The sequence below is a fragment of the Hemiscyllium ocellatum genome, chromosome 8, assembly GCF_020745735.1.
Source record: "Hemiscyllium ocellatum isolate sHemOce1 chromosome 8, sHemOce1.pat.X.cur, whole genome shotgun sequence".
Lineage (NCBI taxonomy): Eukaryota > Metazoa > Chordata > Chondrichthyes > Orectolobiformes > Hemiscylliidae > Hemiscyllium > Hemiscyllium ocellatum.
In genome coordinates, this window is record NC_083408.1 from 100,597,320 (window position 1) to 100,621,428 (window position 24,109).

A 24,109-nucleotide genomic window follows, 5' to 3' on the forward strand; every position below is an offset into this window, starting at 1 on the left:
GTTAGAACATCAGGCACAACCCCCCTGTTCTTCAAAATGGTGTCATGGTTTTATTTTGCATCCAGTTGAGAGGACAAACAAGGCCTTCCTTCATGGAGAGGAAACAGAATTAATGTTTCGGGTCCAATGACCCATTCTTCAGATTGGTCCCTAAACATTTCTGATTTCTCTCCACAAATACTGCCAGATCTGCTGAGTTTTCCCAGCAAATTTGGTTTACATTTCTGATTTCCAGCCTCCATAGTTGTTTGGTTTCCTTGCTTCAACTCTCATCTTCTTAAAGGGGAATCCTGCATTCCATACGGCATTGGAATATCAGCCTTTTGTACTCCAATCCTAGAGTGTGTCCTGAGCCTTAAGTGAGATTCTGAAGCAAGAGGATGACCAACTAGCTTACAGCTGGCACTACAACTGAAAGTAAAGGTGTTCATCCATTTAAGGAAGGAAATGGAGTGTAGAATTGAGTAGAGAGACCACTGATCATTAGAGAGGGTGATGGATGGGCAAAGCCTACTGGGTTATGAGCAGGATTCAACTTATCCTTTAAAACAAGCCAGCTGAATGTTGAAGGAAATTGATAAATGTAGAATGGAGTCCTCAGCAAAAATGTCAAGAGAGTTTTATCTGAAAAGGTAATTGAAATAAGGTGCGAACAGAATGAAAACAGGTCCAGGTCTGGTGTAACCACTGAGGGAATGTGAAAAATAATCTGAGGGTAAGCCATTAACTGTGGAGTGATTTGAGAGGTAATGAGACAGATAGGTACAAGCCAAGCTTTGGTGGGATCCTGAGAAGAGATTTTGGAAAATACATGGCATGAATTCAGATGCTGAATGTATCAGTAACAACGTGTACTATCTTTTAACCAAAATGGTCCACAGACACATGATCAAGAATGTTTTGTACTGATCCACATAAGGATATTTAGATGGATCAAAAAGCTAAATTTTAATGAGCATCTTAAAGGGGAATCTTTTAAACCACATAATTTAAAAGAAAATAATGTTACAAGTAATAATATGGAATGGTTTATTAACATATTTTCTTTGTCATGATCATAAACTCAGTTTTTCTGTAGCAATAATCTCACTAGGATTTTCATACAAATGAAGTCATTAGAGTTAGTCTTAATAAATGTTGCCATTCCTATACTGAAATAAGCTATGTTATATGAAAGCTTACTAATTTAAAATTCTCATGTTGTATTAAAATCTCATGACCTCAGCTCCTTACCTCTGTTACCACATCCAATCCTGAAATCTTAAGAAATCTCTTAACTCCAATTCTGACCTCTTAAGTTTCCCCAATTTTCCTCACTTTCCATCTTGATGACCATACCTTTTGTTTATCTAGACTGTAAACTTACCACTTCACTGTCTCTCATCCCTTTAAGACATTCATAAAGCCTATTTCTTTTACTAGACTTTTAGCCACTACTCCTAACTTTTCCTCATATGGCTCAATACCAATGTTTGTCTGTCTGGTAATGCTCCTGTGAATCTCTTCGGACATCCTTTAAAGGTGCTATATAAGTTCAAGTAGTTGTAGTAACATTCCACTTTGTATAGTAGATACAAACAAGTTGTTAAATACATAACAGCATCCGATAAGCTTTATTTTATTGTGAAATGTCATTGCAACTGAACATGTTGTCGAATGACAATCTTATACAAATAATGCTATGACAAATAGCATTCAAAAATATGTAATATTTTCTTGATATAGCTAGAACAATGAAAAATTCTGCCATGAAACATTTCAAATGATTATTTTTTTTAAGAAGGAAGTCTTCATACAGCGTCACAGTGCTCTTGGTGCATTAGAAGGCTGACTTTAGAAGATATTGCATTGAACTCTTACAGGAACGATTAGTGAGAAATTCACTTGAGTTAACAAATATCTAGCAGCAGGTTAGGTCTGTTCACCTACTTGTGTGTTGTATATAGTGCCATCAATCAGAATACATGGAAAAAGTAAACAGAAAAATGCAGAGAGCATAAGAATTGTATCAAAAATAACTGTATTGTCATTGAAATGGTTAAAAAGTTCCATTTGTTCTACCCCGCGAAGTGAAATGATATTATAAAAACAGAGAAGAAATAATAGACAGTTTGTGCTAATTTTCATTAAACGTATTAGTTCAATACTTGTTGTCTTAACATTCAAATGAATTGTGAGTATTTTCATATTTTTTGTTAAATCTGTGGATGACAAAGTTAAGATAAATAGGGAAAAATAATCCATTTAAACGTCTTAAGATAGACTTAGACCATTTAGTCAAATGGGTAGACAAATTTCACTTTGCACATCAGTTGAAAAGCAATCTGAATAGGTAGATAATGGAACTGAATTCACACGACAGGACTGAGTATAATGGAAGTAATAATTAACTCAGCATTTCCAATACAGAGATATTGCAATGAAGCAATTTTTAAAAAAATAAATAAAAGCTCTAGATGTACAGTCAGACCAGAATTCAATGCTAAGAAATTTCCATTATCAGACCTCAATTGCTGTGTAATGTAATGATTCTGAAAGGCATTGGGTGGAAAATCAACTTATTTTGCGCAAAGTCCACCTGGAGAGAAATGTAACATACCTGGCTCCTGATGATTGTAATTATGTCTGTCTAGTTAGTATTAATTGTAACTATTGCTATCATACAATATAAATAACACCTTGAGTGGCCCTGGAGTGAAGTGGTAGAGTCAGGTGGCCTGGGTTGAAGTTCCATCTGCTCCAGAGATGTGTAATAACCTCCCTGAACAGGTTGATCACAAAATATAAACAACACCTAGTTGTGAAAGATTTGATTTATTATTGTCACGTGTACAGTGAAAAGCGTTGTCTTACCTGTTTCATAGGCAGATTGTACTTTACAAACGCATCAGTATAAAAGAACAGAGTGAAGGATGCTGCTGAGAAGGTGCAGAGATATCAACATTACCATTAAACAGGTCCATTCAAAAGTCTGATAGCAGCAGGGAAGAAGGTCTGTTTGTACGTGTATATCTTCTGCCTGACCAAAAGTGGGGTGGAAGTAAGTATAATTGGGGTGGGAGGGGTTTTTGATTATGTTGGTCGCTTTCCCAAGTGTGCAGGAAGTATAGTTGAAGACAAGTGACTTTTCTTGTTAAGACTCCCAAGTGGTCTATCCTCTGCCACTAACATTAAACATGCCCTTAGCATAGAAGGTCCTAATGTTTTGTTACCAGAAACTGTCTAAACTATTATTGTTCATCTAAAGGGGTAGAAAGGAGAATAGGTGACCTTCCTCAACCATCAGCAGCCAATGATTATTACCCAGAGGCAATTTTGACTGTAGTGTTTGAATATAATCACATTGAACAGGAAATCAATCTGTTTGGAGAGTAGAGAAAACAGAATAATTTTGAATGTAAAATAATCAATCTGGAGGGAGAAGTTGAACTATCCAAATAATGGGAAAAGTACTTCAGGAAGGATCATGACTGATTCCTCATGTACTAATTTTTATTTTACCAAAGTCCCATTTTTAATATTTTTAATGTTTCCTTGTGAAAGCTTAAGATTGTGATGCCTTTATTCAGATGATTATTTTGAGTAAATTGAAGGTTATAATGCAATTTTTTAAAAAAACTGTTCAGTAATTGAAACAAAGATTAAAATTCATACAAACGAAAACAGGAATTGCAGGTCGGGCAGGATCCATAGAAAGAAGATAGAGTTAATATTTCAAGTCTGGTGACCCGTCATCTGTATCACTGGACTCTAAATGTTAACCCTGTTTTTCTCTTCACAGATGCTTCCAGACCTGTTGACTTTCTCCAGCAATTTATTTCTTAGTTTTTTCAGGTCTTCGCCATCCACAGTTCTTTAATAAAACAAAGTTCATACAGTTGATTGTAAGTAATTTTGATCAAAGGTTCTCTGACCCTTCTTTGGATGTACAGTCTATTTTCTGTAATTATATACTGTCTCCTAAAGGGCATTTGCAAAGATGCAATCTCAATGGGCATTCTGTTCCTCATACCAAACACCAGTTTAGTCCTACAATCTGATGACCAGCTTTTGGCAATTTTTTCTACAAAAGAAGACACTTTTTTTTAAAAAGATAAAGGAACTATAGTTGAACATTTGATCCTTTTGAGCTCATTTCAACAAAATCTGGGCTGATCTTTTACTACAATTCCATCTTTCTACTTCATACCCCCATCCTGTAATGTCCATTGCACCTGAACATCTATTGACCACTCTCTCTTGCTTACAACTCAGCATCCGGCATCCAATGTCAGAATTCAATCAGAATATTTTACGTTTCAGTCAGATCTCCAGGAACTATAGTTCTAGTCTACCTAATTGTTTTTCACAGTTCAATCCCTTCATCACAGAAACGAGTCTAGTGAATCTTTGTTACACTCCCTCTAATTCAAGCAAATCCTCCCTCTGGTAAGGACATCAAAACTTCACAAAGTATTCAAGTGTAATTTCACTGATGCCCTGCATGATTGTTTTAAAAATTCTTTACTCCTATTCTCCTTCTCTAACAATATCTAACATAGCATTTGCTACCTTAATTTCATGCTATATCTACTTGCATGTTAACTTTCTGTAATTCATGTAACAGGGTTCATAAAGCCCCTTGAATAGAAACTTTCCCAGTCCTACACAATGCAACAACATTTTTCTTAAAAAGTAAATTTTGTACCATTAAAGAGTAACACTGAGTATAGTCATGGTACAGGCCATTCTGCTATAATGCGGCAGTTGTGTTCCTCTACAATCTCATGCTATAGAAAGTTGCACCGTAGAAGGGCGCTAATATAAAATCGATCTATCCTTTCAGTAGAAAGTTCGCAATATCCAAACAACATCCACAATTCGTCAATCGCGTAATAACCAACTTGCACTGACGAAACGCGCAATATAGCAGAATGACCTGCACCTCCCAACACCACATTTTTGCTCTACTACTGTTGAGATGGAGGCAAACATAGAATGTGAATTAGTCTCCTCCTAAAATTTTTAACAAGGAAACCTGCTGTTCAAAGGACTGAAGCAGTTCAAGAAGGCAGTTCATCGCCATTTTCTCCAACATAGTTTTGGATGGACTATACCTGCTAGCCCACATTATATGAACAAATAACCAACAATAAAGTACAACAGAAAACTGTTAAAACATTCCTAATTGTTGTTTCAAACAAGATACTTGGGAATTATGATGTCACGTAATGTAGTAAAATCTGCCAATTTAGTTAATTCTTACAATTAATATTTCTAATAAATATGTTTTGTGGTTTGCTTGCTGAGCTATTCATCCATTCAAAAGATTCAGGTAGTGCAATATTCAGCGCATTTATCAGTAACAAATACATGTTATTGTTCAGCTCTGAATGTTATACTCTGCTCAAAGGTTCATCTTCGTCGAAATTGGAAATAAGTTTGCCTGGCTAGTCATAGAAAATATTATTTATTGAGATCAAACCATGATAAGGGAAGGACCTATTGCGATGTACAGCACATTACATAGTATAGGTTAAGTAAACCAAGAAGCAATATTTGAAAATGAATTAGGCTGGTAGGATCAAAGGGCATAAATTTAAATAAGCATAAGATAAATTTGAAATTGCAATGTATTTGGAAATAAATTTTTACTCAAAAATAATAAAGGTTTGAAATAATCTGCCTCACAGTATTAGAAAAAAAGTGCTTTTGGCTTTTTCAAATATGTTTAGATCCAGTCCAGGAGGAGAGACACATCAGTGAATAAAAATGGGACAAGTGGATCTTTCTACCCCTTTGACTTTCCTTTATCAGCGACAGGCTTGATACAATAGACGATTGCATTTAGAGCAGGAAAACAAAAATCAAAGTCATAAAATGGATTCATAACAGTGGCTTTTGTAAGATCTGTACAGGAACTCAAAAGTTAATTACCTTTTATTGTTGAGACTAACGGCTGTGACAAAAAAGCTTCCTAACATGGAATGGTCCAATTTAGTTCCAATGTGTGCTGCAGTAAACCAAATAACAGAGCTGTACTGTTGCCAGAAGACACCAAATAGAATTTTCCCCAATTAAAGGAGAATAACAGAAGGTGTGTCATCCATTATCTGAGTTAATTTTTTTCTTCTGCTCGTGAGAGGGAATGACCGTTAATCGAAACGTTCCTGAGGAGATTAGCTGTCCTCTTGATCAAATGTACAGCATAGTGAAACTGATTCTGCGATGGAGTTAAGAAATAGATCCTGACTGAAATGTTTCTTCGTCCCTCCCTCTGCCCTAAATCTTGACTCCCTCCCTCTCCTTTCTGAGTTCCATCTTACCAACATCTCCTGATTGCACAACACCACCACCTTTATCTGATGAAAGATCATGAATCTGAATTGTTATGTATTTCTCTCTCCATAGATTCAAGCTGGCCTGCTAAGTATTTGTCGCATTTTCTATTTTTATGTCATCTTATTTTTTTGTCACAGTTTCTAAGAATTCCCACTGCAAAAGTCCTATATTCACATTTATAATGAGCTTTCCTAATGTAAACTCATGCCTGCAATTGTACAGAGTTGAAAATGTATTGCTGGAAAAGCGCAGCAGGTCAGGCAGCAACCAAGGAACAGGAAATTCAACGTTTTGGGCATAAGCCCTTCATCATCATTTCCATGTTTGCCTGGTTGAAGACTGAAAGAACAGCGTGAAGTGAGAGTCTTTCTCCATTTAATGTAACTTCAATTTTCAACTGACAATGATACCTGTTTGATAATTAGAGCAAGTTGGTTTGCAAGTAGTATGAATTAGGGGCAAGTTTTGTATGGGAGAACAAGAGGGAGATTGAGATGTATTTGAAGGCATCCCTGTGCTCTGCTAAAAATGGAAATAATTCCATCCTTCAATAATAACAACATCTTCTAGTTATATAACACCTCTAATGTAGTAAAACATGTCAAGGAGTTCATTGGAGTGTTACTAAACTAAATTTGATACCAAGGCAACTGAGTCGATATATCAGGCAGATGACCAAGAGCTTGGTCAATACGTTAAATTGTAAGGTGAACCCTAGTGGTGAGAAGAGACAGAAAAGGTAGCACGGAAATCCAGAACTTAGGCCCTTGGCATCTAAAGACACAGTGGCCTGAATGGAGGAGCATTTAAAATCAGGAATACACAAGAGGCCAGAATTTGAGTACTGCATACATCTCAGTGGCTGATGCAGAGAAAAGGAGGGGTCAGCCCATGAAAGGATCTCAAATCAAGGATGAAAATTTTAAAATTGAGTTATTGATTAACCAGGAGCTAATTTTGATCAGTGAGGGGTATGAGTGAAAAGGATGAATTAGGACAAGAAAGTAGAGTTTTGGAAGACTGAGTTCATTGGGGGTCTGATGTGGGAGACTGGCCAAGGGTATGTTGATTTTTCCAAGTAAAAGAAGTAAGAAAGGCGCTCATGAGGATTTCAACAGTAGACGAGCTGAGACAGAGCAGAATTAACCACTGGTGAAAACCGATGATCTCCGTGATGGATCAAAGCTGACAACAAGATTGCAAACACTGGTGAATGGTCATGGAGAATTGAAAAAAGTGGCTGGGGTTACTGGTAGAGGAGTATCCTGGGGCTTAATAGGACCACAAAGAGGCTGGTAGATCTGGCAGAAGTGGTGAGGAAAGGATCTGTAGAGGGGAACTTGGCATTTGAAAATGAGGTCAGACACTTCTTTGTGGATTCTTGCTGCCTATTTAGATGGTGTTGAGGTGAATGGATGGTTGTATTGGTTCCTAGATGTATATTAGTCTTTGTTCCAGCACATTTAGAACTTTTCACATGAAGAGAACATATTAGCTTTATGAATAAGTGGACTCTAACAAACTTACAGAATAAGCATGGAATTGGGAAATGAATTTCAGTATGGCTATGTGTGAGGTTATGTGTTTTAGTTAGAGAAAGGAGGCCAGATATAGCCTCAATAATAAGTGTATAATGGAGTAAAGGAGCAGAAGGATTTGAGGTTACCGATGCAAAGATATCTAAAGTCATTTTTAACTGTACAAAGAATGACTGGAAAATATATAGAGGAATATTCACAAAGATGATGCCAAGACACAGTGATGATATATTAATTAGGAAAGACTGAGTAGGCAGGGGCTCTAGTCTACAAAACAAAAGGCGTAGGAGGGCATGATGGCTTCTTTAAAGTAATAAAAGGGTTTGATGTGGAAAATAAAGTTTACAGTTGATGGGGGGGGGGGGGGGGGGGGGGGGGGTGCGGGGGTGGATGAAATGAAATCTTGAGGTCCTTCATATGCCGATCAATAAAAAATCCAATAGCTATTCAAGACAAACATCTTAACTCAGAAGTATAAGAATTTGGACAAAAACTGAGTAGTTGAGACAATTGGTATAGATTTATTTAAGGGGAAGCTTGATAAGCGCATGAAAAAGGAATAGCAGTACATATTGATGGAGTGAGATGAAGGTAGATAGAAGACTGCTTTGAGGAGCATGTAGAGAGCATCAATTTGTCGAGCTAAATGGTTTGTTCCTGTGTTGTACACTCCATGTGACTTAAAATAAATTTTCTGGGAAAGTAACCTCACTCTTCTCTTTTATTATCCAGGATCCAGACCTCTAGCAGTTTCGAAATACTGTGTCAGTAGTATTTTGACTTAATCGGATTGCCTGAATACTAGGCTTGATACCTTCTTTTAACTTTAAACTTTGCAACAAAAGTCAGGAACTGTTTTGAGTCCTGTGTCCAAGCCCCCTTGATCTATGCAATGAACCACAACATATCCAAACAGGAAATGCAAAGTTTCAGTAGCTGCTACGCAGAAGGAGACAAAACAAATCAGCTCTCTGTGCGCCTGAAAAGAAATGCTTTTGAGGATTCTGTGCCATCCCATTCCAGCAGGGCTATCATTTCTCATTTTCTGGGCAAAGCTACCAAGAAAAATAGTTTAACAACTCAAGACTTTGACTTCTCGTCAAGGAATCTGTCCCATTCCACTGCAGAATCATTTCAGGAGGACAGAAGCAGTGACTGCTTCAAAGATAGTGTACAGGACCTTGGCTCGCCTTTCAGTCAGTACCATATTTCAAACAACACTGAAGGGGACCGATTGCTCGACAAACATTTGCAAGCAAAGAGGGCAAGAGTAGAGAACATCATCCGAGGAATGAGCAGTTCTCCAAACACCATCCTCAACAGTGAGCTTGAGAGGGACTGTCGCCAACGACCTGGAATTTTGGGAGATAGATACAAAGAGAATAAACGGAAGCAGAGACTTCCTCAACAGCAGCAAAAGCAGAAGGAGAATCCCTGGAAATTTCCCAAATTAACCGCATCCCTCAAGAATCACAAGAGACGGGAATGTCATAAATTAAAGCAGCAGTTACAGGATATGCAGGGAAAACTCCTTGAACTTCAAGAAAAGTTTTTCCACATGTATGATGCCAGTGAGTCTGAACAAGAGGACCAGGGGGACACTTCTGATTACAGCTTCCACTTGGGTGGTCCTGACTGCAATGGAGAGAATGGAGAAAATACTCTAGAAAGATGCCTTTCAGAAATGAACCAAGGTTATGACTGTGCTCAATCGTTCGGCCAAGAAAAAGAACTGACAATGCCAAAAGATGCAAACAAACATCACGATGTAGACAGGAAATTCAACAATCATACACATTTTTCGTTCTCTCTTGTCAAGGGTGGCTACCTTGCAGAGGCCCTTAAATATGAATTAACTAATGCAGTAGCTCACATTGTAGATTCAGCAGTGCAGTTGTTCTCTGTGAAACCTTCAAACATCTCTTCCCAAGCATTTCAAAGCTTGCCAGCCTCTCTGCCTAAGGGTCTCATGCCTAATGAGAACTCAAACTTGAGGATGGCCAGTCATGACCTTCACCACTCTCCAGATTCAAGGATGATACGCAGATGTTATGACAACTCTCAAAGCCCTTCTATCTATGACATTCAGGATCAGACAGAAGCAATACCATTAGTAGTGAGAAAATCATCCCAAAACCAATCTATCATTGGTAACTCTAACGCCAAGATACCTTTATCATTAGCATTAGGTTCGCAGATGCCTCTGACTGAATTGCCTGAACCTCTGTTGAGATATGATGCGCATAACGACATAAGCCACTGCCTCTCAGCTACTGAAAAGGATTCATCTTCTGAATCAATGCCTCCTTCCTGGGATGCAGTCAAACTGAGATCGAAGGTTATCTCCCATCATACGGCAGAACAGCCGTTCCCACAATCAGGTCGAAGTCCAGCAGAGAATCTCTGTCTTTCTCGCGTTAAGTCTGAACGTGGAGAATTGCATTCCATGGAAGATGTCACGCCATTCAAATCAGTTAATGTATCCTTTCTAAGTATCACTTTGCAAAACCTGTTAAGTTCAAAGTCAGACATGACGGGTGTTAGACACAGAGTAAAGTTCCACTTTAATTAAAATCAGACTTCAGAAGGACACCTTTCTTTGCAAGAGTCTGCAAGATTTCATCCTTTCCCCACTGCCTCCACATTCTTAAGGGCTTTCTGAAGTATGATGCCTGTCAATATTAATATTCCTCCCAGTCAGAATCTTCACTTAGATGACTTGAATTTCACTTCAAGTAAAATTGAACAGCGAAAAGAAGGAGAACATCATCTTATCAGCTGTGTAAATTCAAGTTTCTGAAACCGTAGATAAGAGTTTACATGATTTAGCAAACTTGCCACTCTCAAGAAAATGTGTACTTTTCCTGGTTCAATTGCATCAATAATATGAGTGTTTAAATACCATCTATATTTAATTCAAACTTTTATGTTTCAAGTGCAGTGTTGAATTTCACATCACTGCCACTGCCACTGTCATAGAGCTGTACAGCACGCAACCAGACCCTTAGATCCAACTCCGCCATGCCGACCAGATATCCTAAATCAATCTAGTCCCATTTGTCAGCATTTGACCCATATCCCTATAAACCCTTCCTATTCATATTCATGTACCCATTCAGATACCTTTTAAATGCTGTGTTGTATCAGCCTTCACCAGTTTGCCCGGCAGTTCATTCCATACTTCTTGTGTGTGCAAAAGTTGCCCCTTAGGTCCCTTTTATATCTTTCCTCTCACCTTTTAAACCTTTGCCCTCAAGTTTTGGATTCCCCTACCGTGAGGAAAGACTATTGACCTTATCCATGCCCCTCATGATTTTATAAACTTTTATAAAGTCACCTCAGCCTCCGACGCTGCAGGAAAATAGCCACAGCCTATTCAGCCTCTTTCTAAAGCTCAAATTCTCCAGTCCTGGCAACATCCTTGTGAATCTTTCCTGAACCCTTTCAAGTTTAAAAGACTCTAAATTGGATAGATACATGAATCAGAAAGATTTGAAGGGATATGGGCAGATAGATGGGACCAGTTTAGTTTGGGATTATGTTCAGCATGGACTGGTTGAACTGAAGAGTCTGTTTCTATGCTCTACGAATCTATAATTGACCCAAACATTTTTTTTTAATATTGTTTTTATTTTTTTTTCTATTTGGGGAGGGAAAGGTTTGGTTAAGAGGTAGTTTTAAGACATGCCCTAAAGGATTTGCAATATATAAAATTATAAAGGATTCAGAGCCAATAGGAAGGACTTATATCCCTTGGTTCAAGGGTCCACAAACAGTAGGGATAGATTTCAGGTATGCTTTGGGAACCCAGAGGAGATTCAAAAGGGTATGTTCAATTGCAGAGAGTGCTGAGATCTGAAGAGGTGGTAGCGCAGAAACTGTCATAACATTTAAAAGGTACTTGGATGTGCATCGGAACTGCCAAACCTACAATACATTTTTAGACCAAGAACAGGCAAGAGGTTTTAGACTGGGTAGTTACTTGTTGGCTGGCATACACAATAGGCTAAATAGCCTCCTTTCATCCTGTAAATTTCTGATTTCTGTGAGAGGGAGGTGAAGAACTCAGATTTAGGGAAGAAACTCCAGAGCAGAGAAAATTGATGACCATGCTTTAGCTGTTTGCACTTTGGCTCCTGACAGTTGTAAACAGCAGCCCAGAATGCCAACCCCCTCACTAACCCACCCACTCATCCACTTTGGAGAAACACCTGGATGTTTCTACAACCAAGCCACAACAACATGGTGGGCTTGTGACTTCCATGTAAAGAAGGTGGTGGGTCCACATTGATATCTCCATTGCTATGGTGCTTCCGAAGGGTGGAAAAATCTCTTAGAGTCATAAAGATGTACAGCATGGAAACAGACCCTTAGGTCAAACCCGTTTATGCCGACCAGATATCCCAATCCAATCAAGTTCCATCTGCTGGCTTCCAGCCCATATCCCTCCAAACCCTTCCTATTCATACACCCATCCAAATATCTTTTAAATGTTGCAATTGTACCAGCCTCCACCACTTTCTCTGGCAGCTCATTTCATACACATAGCACCCTCTGCATGAAAAAGTTGCCCGTGGGTCTCTTTTATATCTTTCCTCTCTCACCCTAAACCTATGCCCTCTAGGCTGGACTCCCCCACACCAGGGAAAAGACTTTGCCTATTTACCCTATCCATGCCCCTCATAATTTTGTCAATCTCTATAAGGTCACCCCTCAGCTTGCGATGCTCCAGAGAAAACAGCCCCAGCCTGTTCAGCCTCTCCCGATAGCTCAAATCCTTCAACCCTGGCAACATCCTTGTAAGTCTTTTCTGAACCCTTTCAAGTTTCACAACATCTTTCCGATAGGAAAGAGACTAGAGCTGCATGCAATATTCCAACAGTGGCCTAACCAATGTCCTGTACAGCTGCAACATGACCTCCCAACTCCTGTACTCAATATTCTAACCAATAAAGGAAAGCATATCAAACACCCTCTTCACTATCCTATATATTTTCAAGGAGCTATGAACCTGCACTCCAAGGTCTCTTTGTTCAGCAACACTCCCTAGGACCTTACCATTAAGTGTATAAGTCCTGCTAAGATTTGCTTTCCCAAAATGCAGCACTTTGCATTTATCTGAATTAAACTCCATCTGCCATCTACCCATTGGCTCATCTGATCAAGATCCTGTTGTAATTTGAGGTAAACTTCTTCGCTGTCCACTACACCTCCAATTTTGGCATCACCTGCAAACTTACTAACTATACCTCTTATGCTTGCATCCAAATCATTTATATAAATGATGAAAAGTAGAGGACCCAGCACCGAATTTTGTGGCACTCTACTGGTCACAGGCCTCCAGTCTGAAAAACAACCCTCCACCACCACCCTCTGTCTTCTATCTTTGAGTCAGTTCTGTATCCAAATGGCTATTCTCCCTGTATTCCATGAGATCTAATCTTGCTAATCAGTCTCCCGTGGGGAACCTTGTTGAACGCCTTACTGAAGTCCATATAGATCACATCTACCACTCTGCCCTCATCAATTCTCATTGTTACCTCTTCAAAAAACTCAATCAAGTTTGTGAGACATGATTTCCCATGCACAAAGCCACGTTGACTATCCCTAATCAGTCCTTGCCTTTCCAAATACATATACATCCTGTCCTTCAGGATTCTCTCCAATATCTTGCCCACGACCGACGTCAGGCTCACCGGTTTATAGTTCCCTGGCTTGTCCTTACCACCCTTCTTAAACAGTGGCACCACGTTAACCAACCTCCAGTCTTCCAGCACCTAACCTGTGACTATCGATGATACAAATATCCCAGCAAGAGGCCCAGCAATCACTTCTCTAGCTTCCCATAGAGTTCTAGGGTGCACCTGATCAGGTCCTGGCTATTTATCCACCTTTATGCGTTTCAAGACATCCAGTACTTCCTCCTCCATAATATGGACATTTTCCAAGATGTTACCATCTATTTCCCTACATTCTATACCTTCCATGTCCTTTTCCACAGTAAACAGTAATGCAAAATACTCGTTTAGTATCTGCCTCATTTTCTGCGGCTCCACACAAAAGCCGTCTTGCTGATCCTTCTAATTGGAGTTGTTGAGTGAGAGAGAGAGAGGTATCAATAAGGGGGTAATATTTTGAGTGAGTTATCTCTGGGGAAGTACAGGGATCACCAATCAAGTGCTTGCTAAGAAGCGCCATTCGGGACAGTCTCAATTTCTCACCAGTACCTCAATCACTGTTTCCCTCATTACCTACCTTCCCAATGAGTGAGATTGGGGGGTGTTTTTCCAATAGGGAAGTTATGGTGACCTGCCTGTCAAATTTGGGGAGGGGCTGTAATTTACCCAGTTGGGGACAATTGGAGGCAGAAGTGGAATCAAGACTCAAAGCTACCTCTCACTCTTGTCTCTGACCACCTCTCTCCCTATGACCTTCACCATGCAACAAGAAGATAAAAAAACATTTGCTTGGCTTCTTGACTCCCTGAGTAGTCTTTTGGAACCACAGGCTGCCTGCCTCTAGCCCAGGCCACCAATGTCAAAGCCTGTGATGGTCCAAAAATCTCTCCTAAACTGTTTGTTAGGTCTTAAGGAGTATATCTTAATATGTGTGATTGGGTGAGTTAACTCAGTGGTGGAGGCGATATGCTAGTCACCTGGCACACTGTTCCTATGGGAAAATTGTGTCCTAGGTCTTCCTAGAAGAGTCCTTGCACTTTCAGTGTCCCTGCAATTTAAATAAATTGAGCATCTCAGCCTGTGACCACCTACTAAAATGAACAGATAGAAATCCCTGAGCTGGAGGGGTTACCAACATGATCTTGAATAAAGAAAGGTTTGTGCCCGTCCATTGTTCTAACAGTTTTCTTTTCCATTGACACAATGCATCACACTCCAAAACGCATTGCCTGAGGGAATATTTTAAAATGCCACTCTTTCCTTTGTTTGCAAGTTTACTGATATAAATAATACCAAAACACTTGGCCACATTAATGATGCTTGACATTGTGCCAAACGTGGTGCTCATTTGGTTACCCAGCCATCTGAAAGTGGAATAAAAAAGGTTTGCCAAGCAGATTTTCTGCAGGCATCTCTCTCACACACACAAGTAGGGTGAAATGATCAAAAGGAACTCGATAATGTTTGAAGAAACATGGACAGCAGCTTTGGAATTGTATATTCAGATCAGCATAATGCAAGAGGTGGTTGTGTTGGTCCATAATGATCCAGGACTTGGATGATCCCCTCTATTAAGATTCGTAACAAATCTGTTTGATGGCCACTATACAGTAGTGCCATTGAACGGACAGCTCCAGTCACTACCTTTTTGAGGCAGCTTTGGGGAGGGATGTTTTGGGGAGGTGGATTGGGGTAGAGAAATACAACACCAGTGAAACAGAACTCTCAGTAAATTCCTATTACATCCATGAATAAAGCATTTTTTTTTGTGATGTGGACAGCTAACAAAATAGAAAATCTTGATCATTGATGTGCTTCCAGAATATAACAATTGGGGGTTCAGTGAACTTTTCACTCAATAACTAAGAGTTTAACATAATGCTCTTCATAAATACTTGCACCACTTGTAACTCCACCAACACGGCTTCCCCAACCCCAGAGCACTTTCAGTCCCGAGGGTTGAAGACAGACAAAAATGCATTGACACATTAAGAAATGGGAAAGTAGAGCGACTTAATACAGAAACCCCTAAAGTGATTCATATTTCCAAATAAAATTGGATCACCTTTTGTTTTTTGCTTATTTAGTATGTAAAAAATGTTTTTGTTTAATTTAAGATGAGTTAGCAAACTTTAAATTATTAGAGTGCTTTGTTTTAAATAAGATTTAGTGGTACTCAAGGAAAGCTGAGTAGCTCCGAGCTTTCCATTACCACTCACTCCTCCAGTCCCACTCTTATTCCAGTGATCTCTCTGATGTTAATGCATACAATATCTCATAGTTTCCAGCTGATAATGTCCTCTTACCTGGTTGATCATTGGGAGTGATCAGCATTAATGCACTTCTCTTTATTTTTTACAAGTCAAGTAGCCCTTTCGAAATATAATTTCAAATGTAGTCTGCAGTGTCTCAAATAGTGCCACAAACTATTAGATAGGTTGAAATCTGATATGCCCATCTTTTATTATTCAAATGAAGCAAGAGCAACCAGTTTAATTGAATTCTCGATACATGGGGAATAATTGCATGGAAATATGTAGTCAGGGATCCAAGCATGGAAAAGTAGAATGAGAGCTGGAGAAACTGAAACACATCAACATAGAGATTGATAGAGACAGATTCTCTAAACAAAGAAATACACCAGATAGACAAGAGATTCTTTTCTGTGCGTATGCAATGGTATAGATGTATACCCTTGCATTTTAGATACATATGTGAGAAAGATAAAATATTCAATCATAGCATCCTTTAGGTCAGAACATAACAATTTTAACTTTTGATTTATCATATCCTTTAGCAGAAACACTCCAATCTGCTGCGGGGAGATGCAGCTGATGGTATTATTACTATAATATTAATCCAGGAACCCAAATAATATTCTGCCATCTAGATGGTGGTATTTGAAACTAATAAAAACAAATGGAATTAAAAGTTTAATAATGACCGTGAAGGTGTTGCTGATTGTCAGGAAAAACTCATCTGGTTCACTCATGTCCTTTAGAGAAAGAAACTGCCATTCTTACCTGATCTGGCCTACATGTGACTCCACAGCAATGTGATTGAATCTTTACAGCCATCTGGGCAATAAGGGATGGACAGTAAACGCTGGCCCTTTTACGTGTCCATTCCCCATCAGGATGGTCTCGGGGCTCTCTCATTCTTCTTGGGGAAAAAAGTCCTGAACCGTTTCCATCCACAACTCCTCCATCTGGTTGAGCTCACAAATGCACGTGTGGGCTACCGATTGGGAGATACCACAGATGTAGCTTGCAGTTCACCAACAGCATCTGGGGATGGCCAATAAATGCTGGCTAGCCAGCAAGGCCCATGTTCCACATAGGAATTTATAAAACGTTCTGAATTGAGATTTGAGGTTGCCTGGTGGATTGCATGTTCAATACCGCTGTGACCTTCAGCAGCACAGTCATAACACTGCTTCCCATGCTGCATGACTGCACATTAGCCATTAGGTGGTGGTGGTATCGGTGACTGCCTAACTCAGCAACTGAAGATGTCTTCACCTCTGACTTTCACTCCTCTAGGTTGTTACAATGCGATCAGTACACATTGCCTTGGTACATGGTTAAAGAGTGCTGAAGATTCTGATTTCCTGCTTCAGACACTACTTACTTATCCACAACTGTAGCCCCCTGTCTCTGGCTGGTGCTGGATGCTCCTTTTTACTCCACCTCCTTAGCCTCACCAATGCCAGTAAAGCATTGGGTTTGGTTACCGAAACATTTGTTATGGAAATACTGCTCACATGCTCATCTCTACAAGGTCAGACGCAACCTGACTGCTTTTCCTGCCCTTCATTCCTCAGTAATGTGAAAGATCTTTGTTGCCTGGATCATTGCTCTCCATGCATATGACAATTACCCAAATCTGACTGTTACTGGCTTTCATTCTCCCCGCAATATAGTCCTACAACCTTGGAATGTACAAGCTGCATAACGATTTCATTCCCATGTTCTTTGCTTTCATGTATCTCAGCCTGCTAATGCTCCTGCAAGGCTGCATGTGGAAACACACACACACACACACACACACACACACACACACACACACACACACACACACACACACACACACACACTGTCCAAACATCTCCAAACCATTGTCAGCACTGTTGAGAGAGTCTTGAGTCCCCTTCTTCTCAGAGTTAAATTAATCAATGAGTTAGGATGTCAGTGTTTGGAGCTGTCAGAGCCTTTGTTCTGTAGTAACCTTTGCTTAGTGCTAAGCCTTTAACAGATTGCATGCACAGTAGTATTTAACACTTTCTGTTATGGTTACTTCAGTTGAATATGTTAGTGCTGTATAGGAATATGTGCAAACAGCTTGCTGGCCATTCTCTTTGAGGCCTTTTTTGTTGTGATGCATTTTAGGAGACTGTTTATTTTGCACTTGATTTGTTCACTCTTTACCCTCCTGCTCTACACTATGATTTTCCTACATCACTGTAGATGGCCCTCTTCTATTCTCTGGTGTCTTTTGTCTTTCTTCAATCGGCTATTTCCCTTGATAGTTCTCCTCGTTTCTCAATCTCATTCCCATCCAAATCCCATGGTCGGTGTTGATCCTGTATTCGATTCATTTGCTCTTTCTCCCCTCCCTAGCACTCCTAATTACCCCATTGTGTCCCCCACCCTAAATAGGCAGTCCCCACCTTCCTTCTCCTCCTTACCTCTATCCATGTTCTTTAAGTTCCATTGCCTGCCATTCCTTTCTTGTTAACTCTCCTCTGTTAGAACCTTTAGAGTTCAGCTTGCATGGCCCAGTTAGGGTTGTTGCTGTCGACCAGTGTGGCTGCCTCGCTTGCGCAGGCTTGTTGATCTGATCAGGACCCCCACCTCCCTCCCACCCCCCAAACACACACATACAATGTTGTTTCATAGCAACAAAAACCAAGGCCGCATGTGACTTCAGACTTCTCAGGAGCTGATAAACCTGGTCAGTCTTCATCTTTTACAACGTAAGTTCTTCCACAAAGAAATGACTTTGTCTGTGAACAGGTGTTTCCTGTTATTACCAAACAAGGTTGTGACTGGAGCTGCACTCATCCTTCCTTAATGGTCATGGTAAATTGGGAATGTGAAGTTAGGTTGTAGTTGAATATAATGCTGCTGCTGATAGTCCACATCACCTCAAGAGTGTCCAGGTATGAGTTAGCAGATCTGCTAAAAATCTATTCCATTTAACAATTTGTTAGTGCTATACAACACAACACAGGATATCCTCAATGTGAAGAAGGGATTCTGTTTCTGCAAGGACTGTAGAGTGGTCACTCCTACTGATACTGTCATTAGATGCATCTGCTTCAGGTAGATTTGCAAGGATAAGATCAATACATTTTTCCCTCTTGCTGGTTCCCTCACCCCTAGAGGCCCATCCTAGCAGCTAGGACCTTGATGACTTTACGAACTCAGTCAGTAGAAGTGCTAATGAACCATTCTTGATGATGGACATTGAATCTCGACCCAGAGTACTTTGTGTGCCCTTGGTACCTGAAGTGATTCCTCCAAATGGCATTCAATGTTAAATAGAACTGATTCTTGAGCTGAATGCTAGGAGATAGTAATCAACAGGAGTTTTCCTTTCACAAGTTTGACTCAATGCCTTGACACTGTGCGGTCCAGAGTCAATGTTGAGCACTTCTTCCTGACTGTATATCACTGTGCTACCACTTCTAGTGGGCCTGTCTTGCCTATGGGACTGCACGTACCCGGGGTAAAAATGACCCGTTATCCTGAATCTATTTTCTTTTACTGAAAAATGTGTTGCTGGAAAAGCGCAGCAGGTCAGGCAGCATCCAAGGAGCAGGAGAATCAATGTTTCGGGCATAAGCCCTTCTTCAGTCCTTTACAACATATTATCTTGACAATGTATCTTTTAAACTTCATCTGATGTGTGACAAATTCGATAGGCAAAAATTTAATATTATTCTCTAACTAAATGTTATTCTCTGCTTTGGTTGAAATGGATCGGGATTACACAAAAGGCAGAGGTTGTGGTGCTTCCAATATGTGCTAAGAAATAAATAATCTCCATTTAGTTTGTTTCATCTTTAGGAATTGGTGAGTGGTAGAATAAGACCGTTTTTCTAAAGAATAGGCACTGTAACAACGTAAAGTAGGTTGGGAATATTTAATAGCTTCTGATGAAGGGTCACTCGGCCTGAAATGTTAACTCTGATTTCTCTCCACAGACATTGCTGAGCTATTTCAGCAATTTCTGCTTTTGCTTCTGCGGTTCTTTCAGTTTTTATTCAGAAATGTTTAACGTTTTGTAGCAGTGTTGACCATCCTGGTGCATCTTCCCTTAACCAGTCTTCATGTTCAGGACGGACTAACGCCTAATCACCTGAAGAAAGCCAAGCTGATGTTCTTCTACATCCGTTATCCCAGCTCAGCCACATTGAAAACATACTTCCTGGATGTTAAGGTAAGCAAATTAAAATCATAGCTGATCCTTGACAACAACTGAGGAGCACCAAGTATGTGTTCGAGACAAGAAACCGTGCGTGTTCCAGAAAGGGGATGTGTGACTGTCTGTTAGGGACAGTCTGTACAGTAGTGCAGTGGGTTAGATTATGCATGCAGGGTTCTTGGTGGCCTCTGAGACAGGTTGAAGGTCTGTCAGCTCTGCGCTGGAAAAGGACAGCAATAAGTCTCTACTTATTCTCACATTGACACCTAGTTAAAAAAAAAGTGATGGGTGCAGCTTTCATGAGAACAGGCTCTTGCACAAATAAAAATCCTTAATGAGAACACCATTTCAGAATCAGAGAATCCCCACAGTGAGGAAAGAGACCAAACATCCTAGCGAGTCTACTCTCACCCTCCATAGACCATTCCATGCAGATCCAGTCCCCAACCCCATCCCCATAACCCCACCTCTCCCATGGCCAATCCACCTAACCTACACATCTTTGGAATGTGGGAGGAAACTGGCACACCCAGAGGAAACCCATGCAGACATGGGGAGAATGTGCAAACTCTACATATACAGTCATTCGAGGCTGTAATCAAACCCAGGTCCCATGTCCTGTGAGGCAGCAGTGCCAACCACTGAGCCACAGTGGAAATGGGCAATCCTGTGGATCATGGAGCTTGTTCGCTAAATAGTAGAACACTTGTTATGAAAATAACCATGTGCAAACTGTTTGATCCTAGTGTCTTAGTCTAGCAATCTCTTCCTTTTGGTCTTCTATGAGTATGATCCCTGTTTTTGTGCATCACTGACCCCCTTTGAGGTCACTGACAGGTCATGTAGTGAACTTGCTTCCCTTCCCCATTCTTGCAATTCAGCGTGAGAGAGTCTTCAGGAACAATGGGAAGCTAATCCCGGGTGTCTGACTCAATTCGTCATGGCTCTTTTACCTCTCTACAGCTTTAGAAAGTGAAGGAGAATTCAGTGCCAGTATTTCCCAATAAAAGTACTTCACTTTGAAGAGATTTTGCAGTTTAAAGCATTTCTTTTCCACTCTCATTGTAACTGGGACAACATACAAATACTTTTTTTTCAGCTGGAGATAGTGCTGGTCTTAAAATCTATAAATTGTTTATCATCAACCAAACAGGGCTTGCACATAAGAACAGAGGGAGACCATTCAGCCCTCGATCTTATTGCACATTCAGTTAGATCATGGCTGAACTGTATTAATTTTCCTTTCCTCAGTTGCATGAACACAGCAGGTCCGAGTTTTTGTAAAGTTAATGACAGGCTGATAAGTTATGTGGAATGTACGAGACAGCAAGGGACCAACTAGTCTAACCCAAAGAGAATAATCTTCATAAACAGGATAGTAGAAATGTTCCTTCGGAGACTATGCTGAGTGGAAAAGGGTTGAAGTTCTAAACAGCTCAGTCTTCAGCTGAGAAGTGGACAGAAGCTGACAGCTGAACAGACAATTAAATCAGAAGGTGATCAGTGACCCAAGCACAAACTCATCCCTTAATCTCCTGAGAGTATCTCCCAGGAAAGACACAGACCTGCTCACTCACCCATGAATATTGTGTTTTCTCAGAAGTGGATGGGAGTATTTGCACACTTCAACTGCGAGTTAATCCCATATGAGACGTCAGTCCAACCAACTTGTCCACAACACAATGGTCTCTTGAAAACGGCTCAGAAAAGACGCCCAATATCAAAGCCCAGTCATTCTTCCTGTGATATTTCTTTCACTTTCCCTTCATTTCTGTGCTGAATGGTCCTCCCTCCGGTTGTTGCATTGCCACAACATTATAATCTGATTGTCTCTTTGGTTGCTATCAGGATTATTGTGACTGTTTCAATATTAGTTTTTCCATATTTTGAATGAAATAACTTATCAAGATTGTGAAAACAGAATTGTTATGATGCAGAAGGAGGCCATTCGCCCCCTTGAGTTTGTACTGGCTCGTGAAGCATTTTGATCTTGTCACAAACTTGTGTATTTGCCATGTAAGTCTGCACTTTTTTTTCTATTTTTTACTTTCTATTTTCCATTTTTCTATTTATCTACTGCCCTCTACTTCCAGGCTCTGTGATCCATACCCTAAATACTTGCTGCATGAAAATGTTTTTTCTCACCATGCATTTGCTTCTTCTCCAAAATATTTTCTCTGTCCAGTCCCCATGTGATTTAGAAAATGTCTATCAGATCTCCTCTTAGTCTTCACCTCTCCAAGTAAAACAGTCCCAATATGTCCAATCTGTGCTCTTAAAGTCATAGAGTCATAGAGATGTACAGCATGGAAACAGACCCTTTGGTCCAACTCATCCATGCCGACCAGATATCCCAACCCACTCTAGTCCCTCCTGCCAGCATCTGGACAATATTACTCCAAACCCTTCTATTCATATACTCAGCCAGACACCTTTTAAATGTTGCAATTGTACCACCACATGCTCTGGCAGTTTATTCCATACATGTACCACCCTCTGCTTGAAAAAGTTGCCCCTTAGGTCTCTTTTTATATCTTTCCCCTCTCACCCTAAACCTATGCCCTCTGGTTCCTGACTCCCCCACCCCAGGGAAGAGACTTTGTCTATTTATTCTATCCATGCCCTTCATGATTTTGTAAACTTCTATAAAGTCACCCCTCAGCCTCTGACACGCCAGGGAATACAGCCCCAGCTTATTCAACCTCTCCCTATAGCTCAAATCCTCCAACCCTGGCAACATTCTTGTGAATCTTTTCTGAATCCTTTCAAGTTTCACAACATCTTTCCAATAGGAAGGAGACCAGAATTGCATGCAACATTCCAAAAGTGGCCTAACCAATGTCCTGTACAGACGCAACATTACCTCCTACCTCCTGTACTCAATACTCTGACCAATAAAAGAAAGCATACCAAATGCCTTCTTCACTATCCTAACCACCTGCCACTCCACTTTCAAGGAGCTATGAACCTGCACTCCAAGGTCTCTTTGTTCAGCAACACTCCCTAGGACCTTACCATTAAGTGTATAAGTCCTGCTACGATTTGCATTCCCAAAATGCAGCACCTCGCATTTATCTGAATTAAACTCCATCTGCCACTTCTCAGCCCATTGGCCCATCTGGTCCAGATACTGTTGTAATCTGAGGTAACATTCTTTGCTTCCCAATACACCTCCAATTTTGGTCTCATCTGCAAACTTACTAACTATACATCTTATGCTCACATCCAAATCATTAATATAAATGATGAAAAATGGTGGACCCAGCACCGATCCATGTGGCACTCCACTGGTCAAAGTCTGAAAAACAAACCTCCACCACCACACTCTGTCTTCTATCTTTGAGCCAGTTCTGTTTCCAAATGGCTAGTTCTCTCTGTACTCCTTGAGATCTGACCTTGCCAACCAGTCTCCCATGGGAAACGTTATCGAACACCTTACTGAAGTCCATATAGATCACGTCCACTGCTCTGCCCTCATTAATCCTCTTTGCTACTTCTTAACTGAACTTTCTCATCCCTGGAACCATTCTCAGAATACAAGAGCAGAGATGTATTGCTGAGGCTGTATAAGGGGCTGGTCAGATTGCATTTGAAATGTTGTGAGCAGTTTTGGGCCCTGTACCTAATGAAGGGTGAGTTGGCATTGGAGGGAGTCCAGAGGGGGTTTACAAGAATGCTCCTTTACAAGAATGAAGGGCTTGTCATACGAGGGGTGGTTGCTGACTCTGGGTCTGTACTCATGGAGTTTAGAAGGATAAGGGGGGATTTGATTGAAACTTAGAGAATTCTGGGAGGCCTGGATAGAGTGGACATGAAGATGATGTTTCCACTAGGTGGGGAAATTAGGACCTGAAGGAACAGCCTCAGAATGAAGAGACAACCTTTTTGATGTAAGGAGGAATTCCTTCAGCCACATGGTGGTTAATCCATAGAACTGTGCCACAGAGGGGTATGGAGGCCAAGTCATTGAGTGTACTTAAGATAGAGATAGGTTTCTTCTTAATAAAGGCATCAAGGGTTATGGGGAGAAGGCAGAAGAATGAGGTTGAGAAACATATCAGTTACGATCGAATGTGGAGCAGATCGATGGGCTAAATAGTTTAATTCTGCTGCTAAGTCTTATGCTCTTATTCTCATCAACCA

The 24,109-nt window shown here is 40.3% G+C and overlaps 1 protein-coding gene across 1 annotated transcript in view; it reads left to right on the plus strand.

Annotated features, from left to right (window-relative positions):
- Positions 1–8,751: 8,751 nt before the first annotated feature.
- Positions 8,752–24,109, plus strand: part of prox2 (prospero homeobox 2) — a 49,783-nt gene continuing 34,425 nt past the window's right edge. The window contains exons 1-2 of the mRNA XM_060828997.1: positions 8,752–10,328; positions 19,864–19,981. Of these exons, the coding sequence (XP_060684980.1) occupies positions 8,752–10,328; positions 19,864–19,981 (1,695 nt within the window). The remainder of the gene's footprint in view (positions 10,329–19,863; positions 19,982–24,109) is intronic.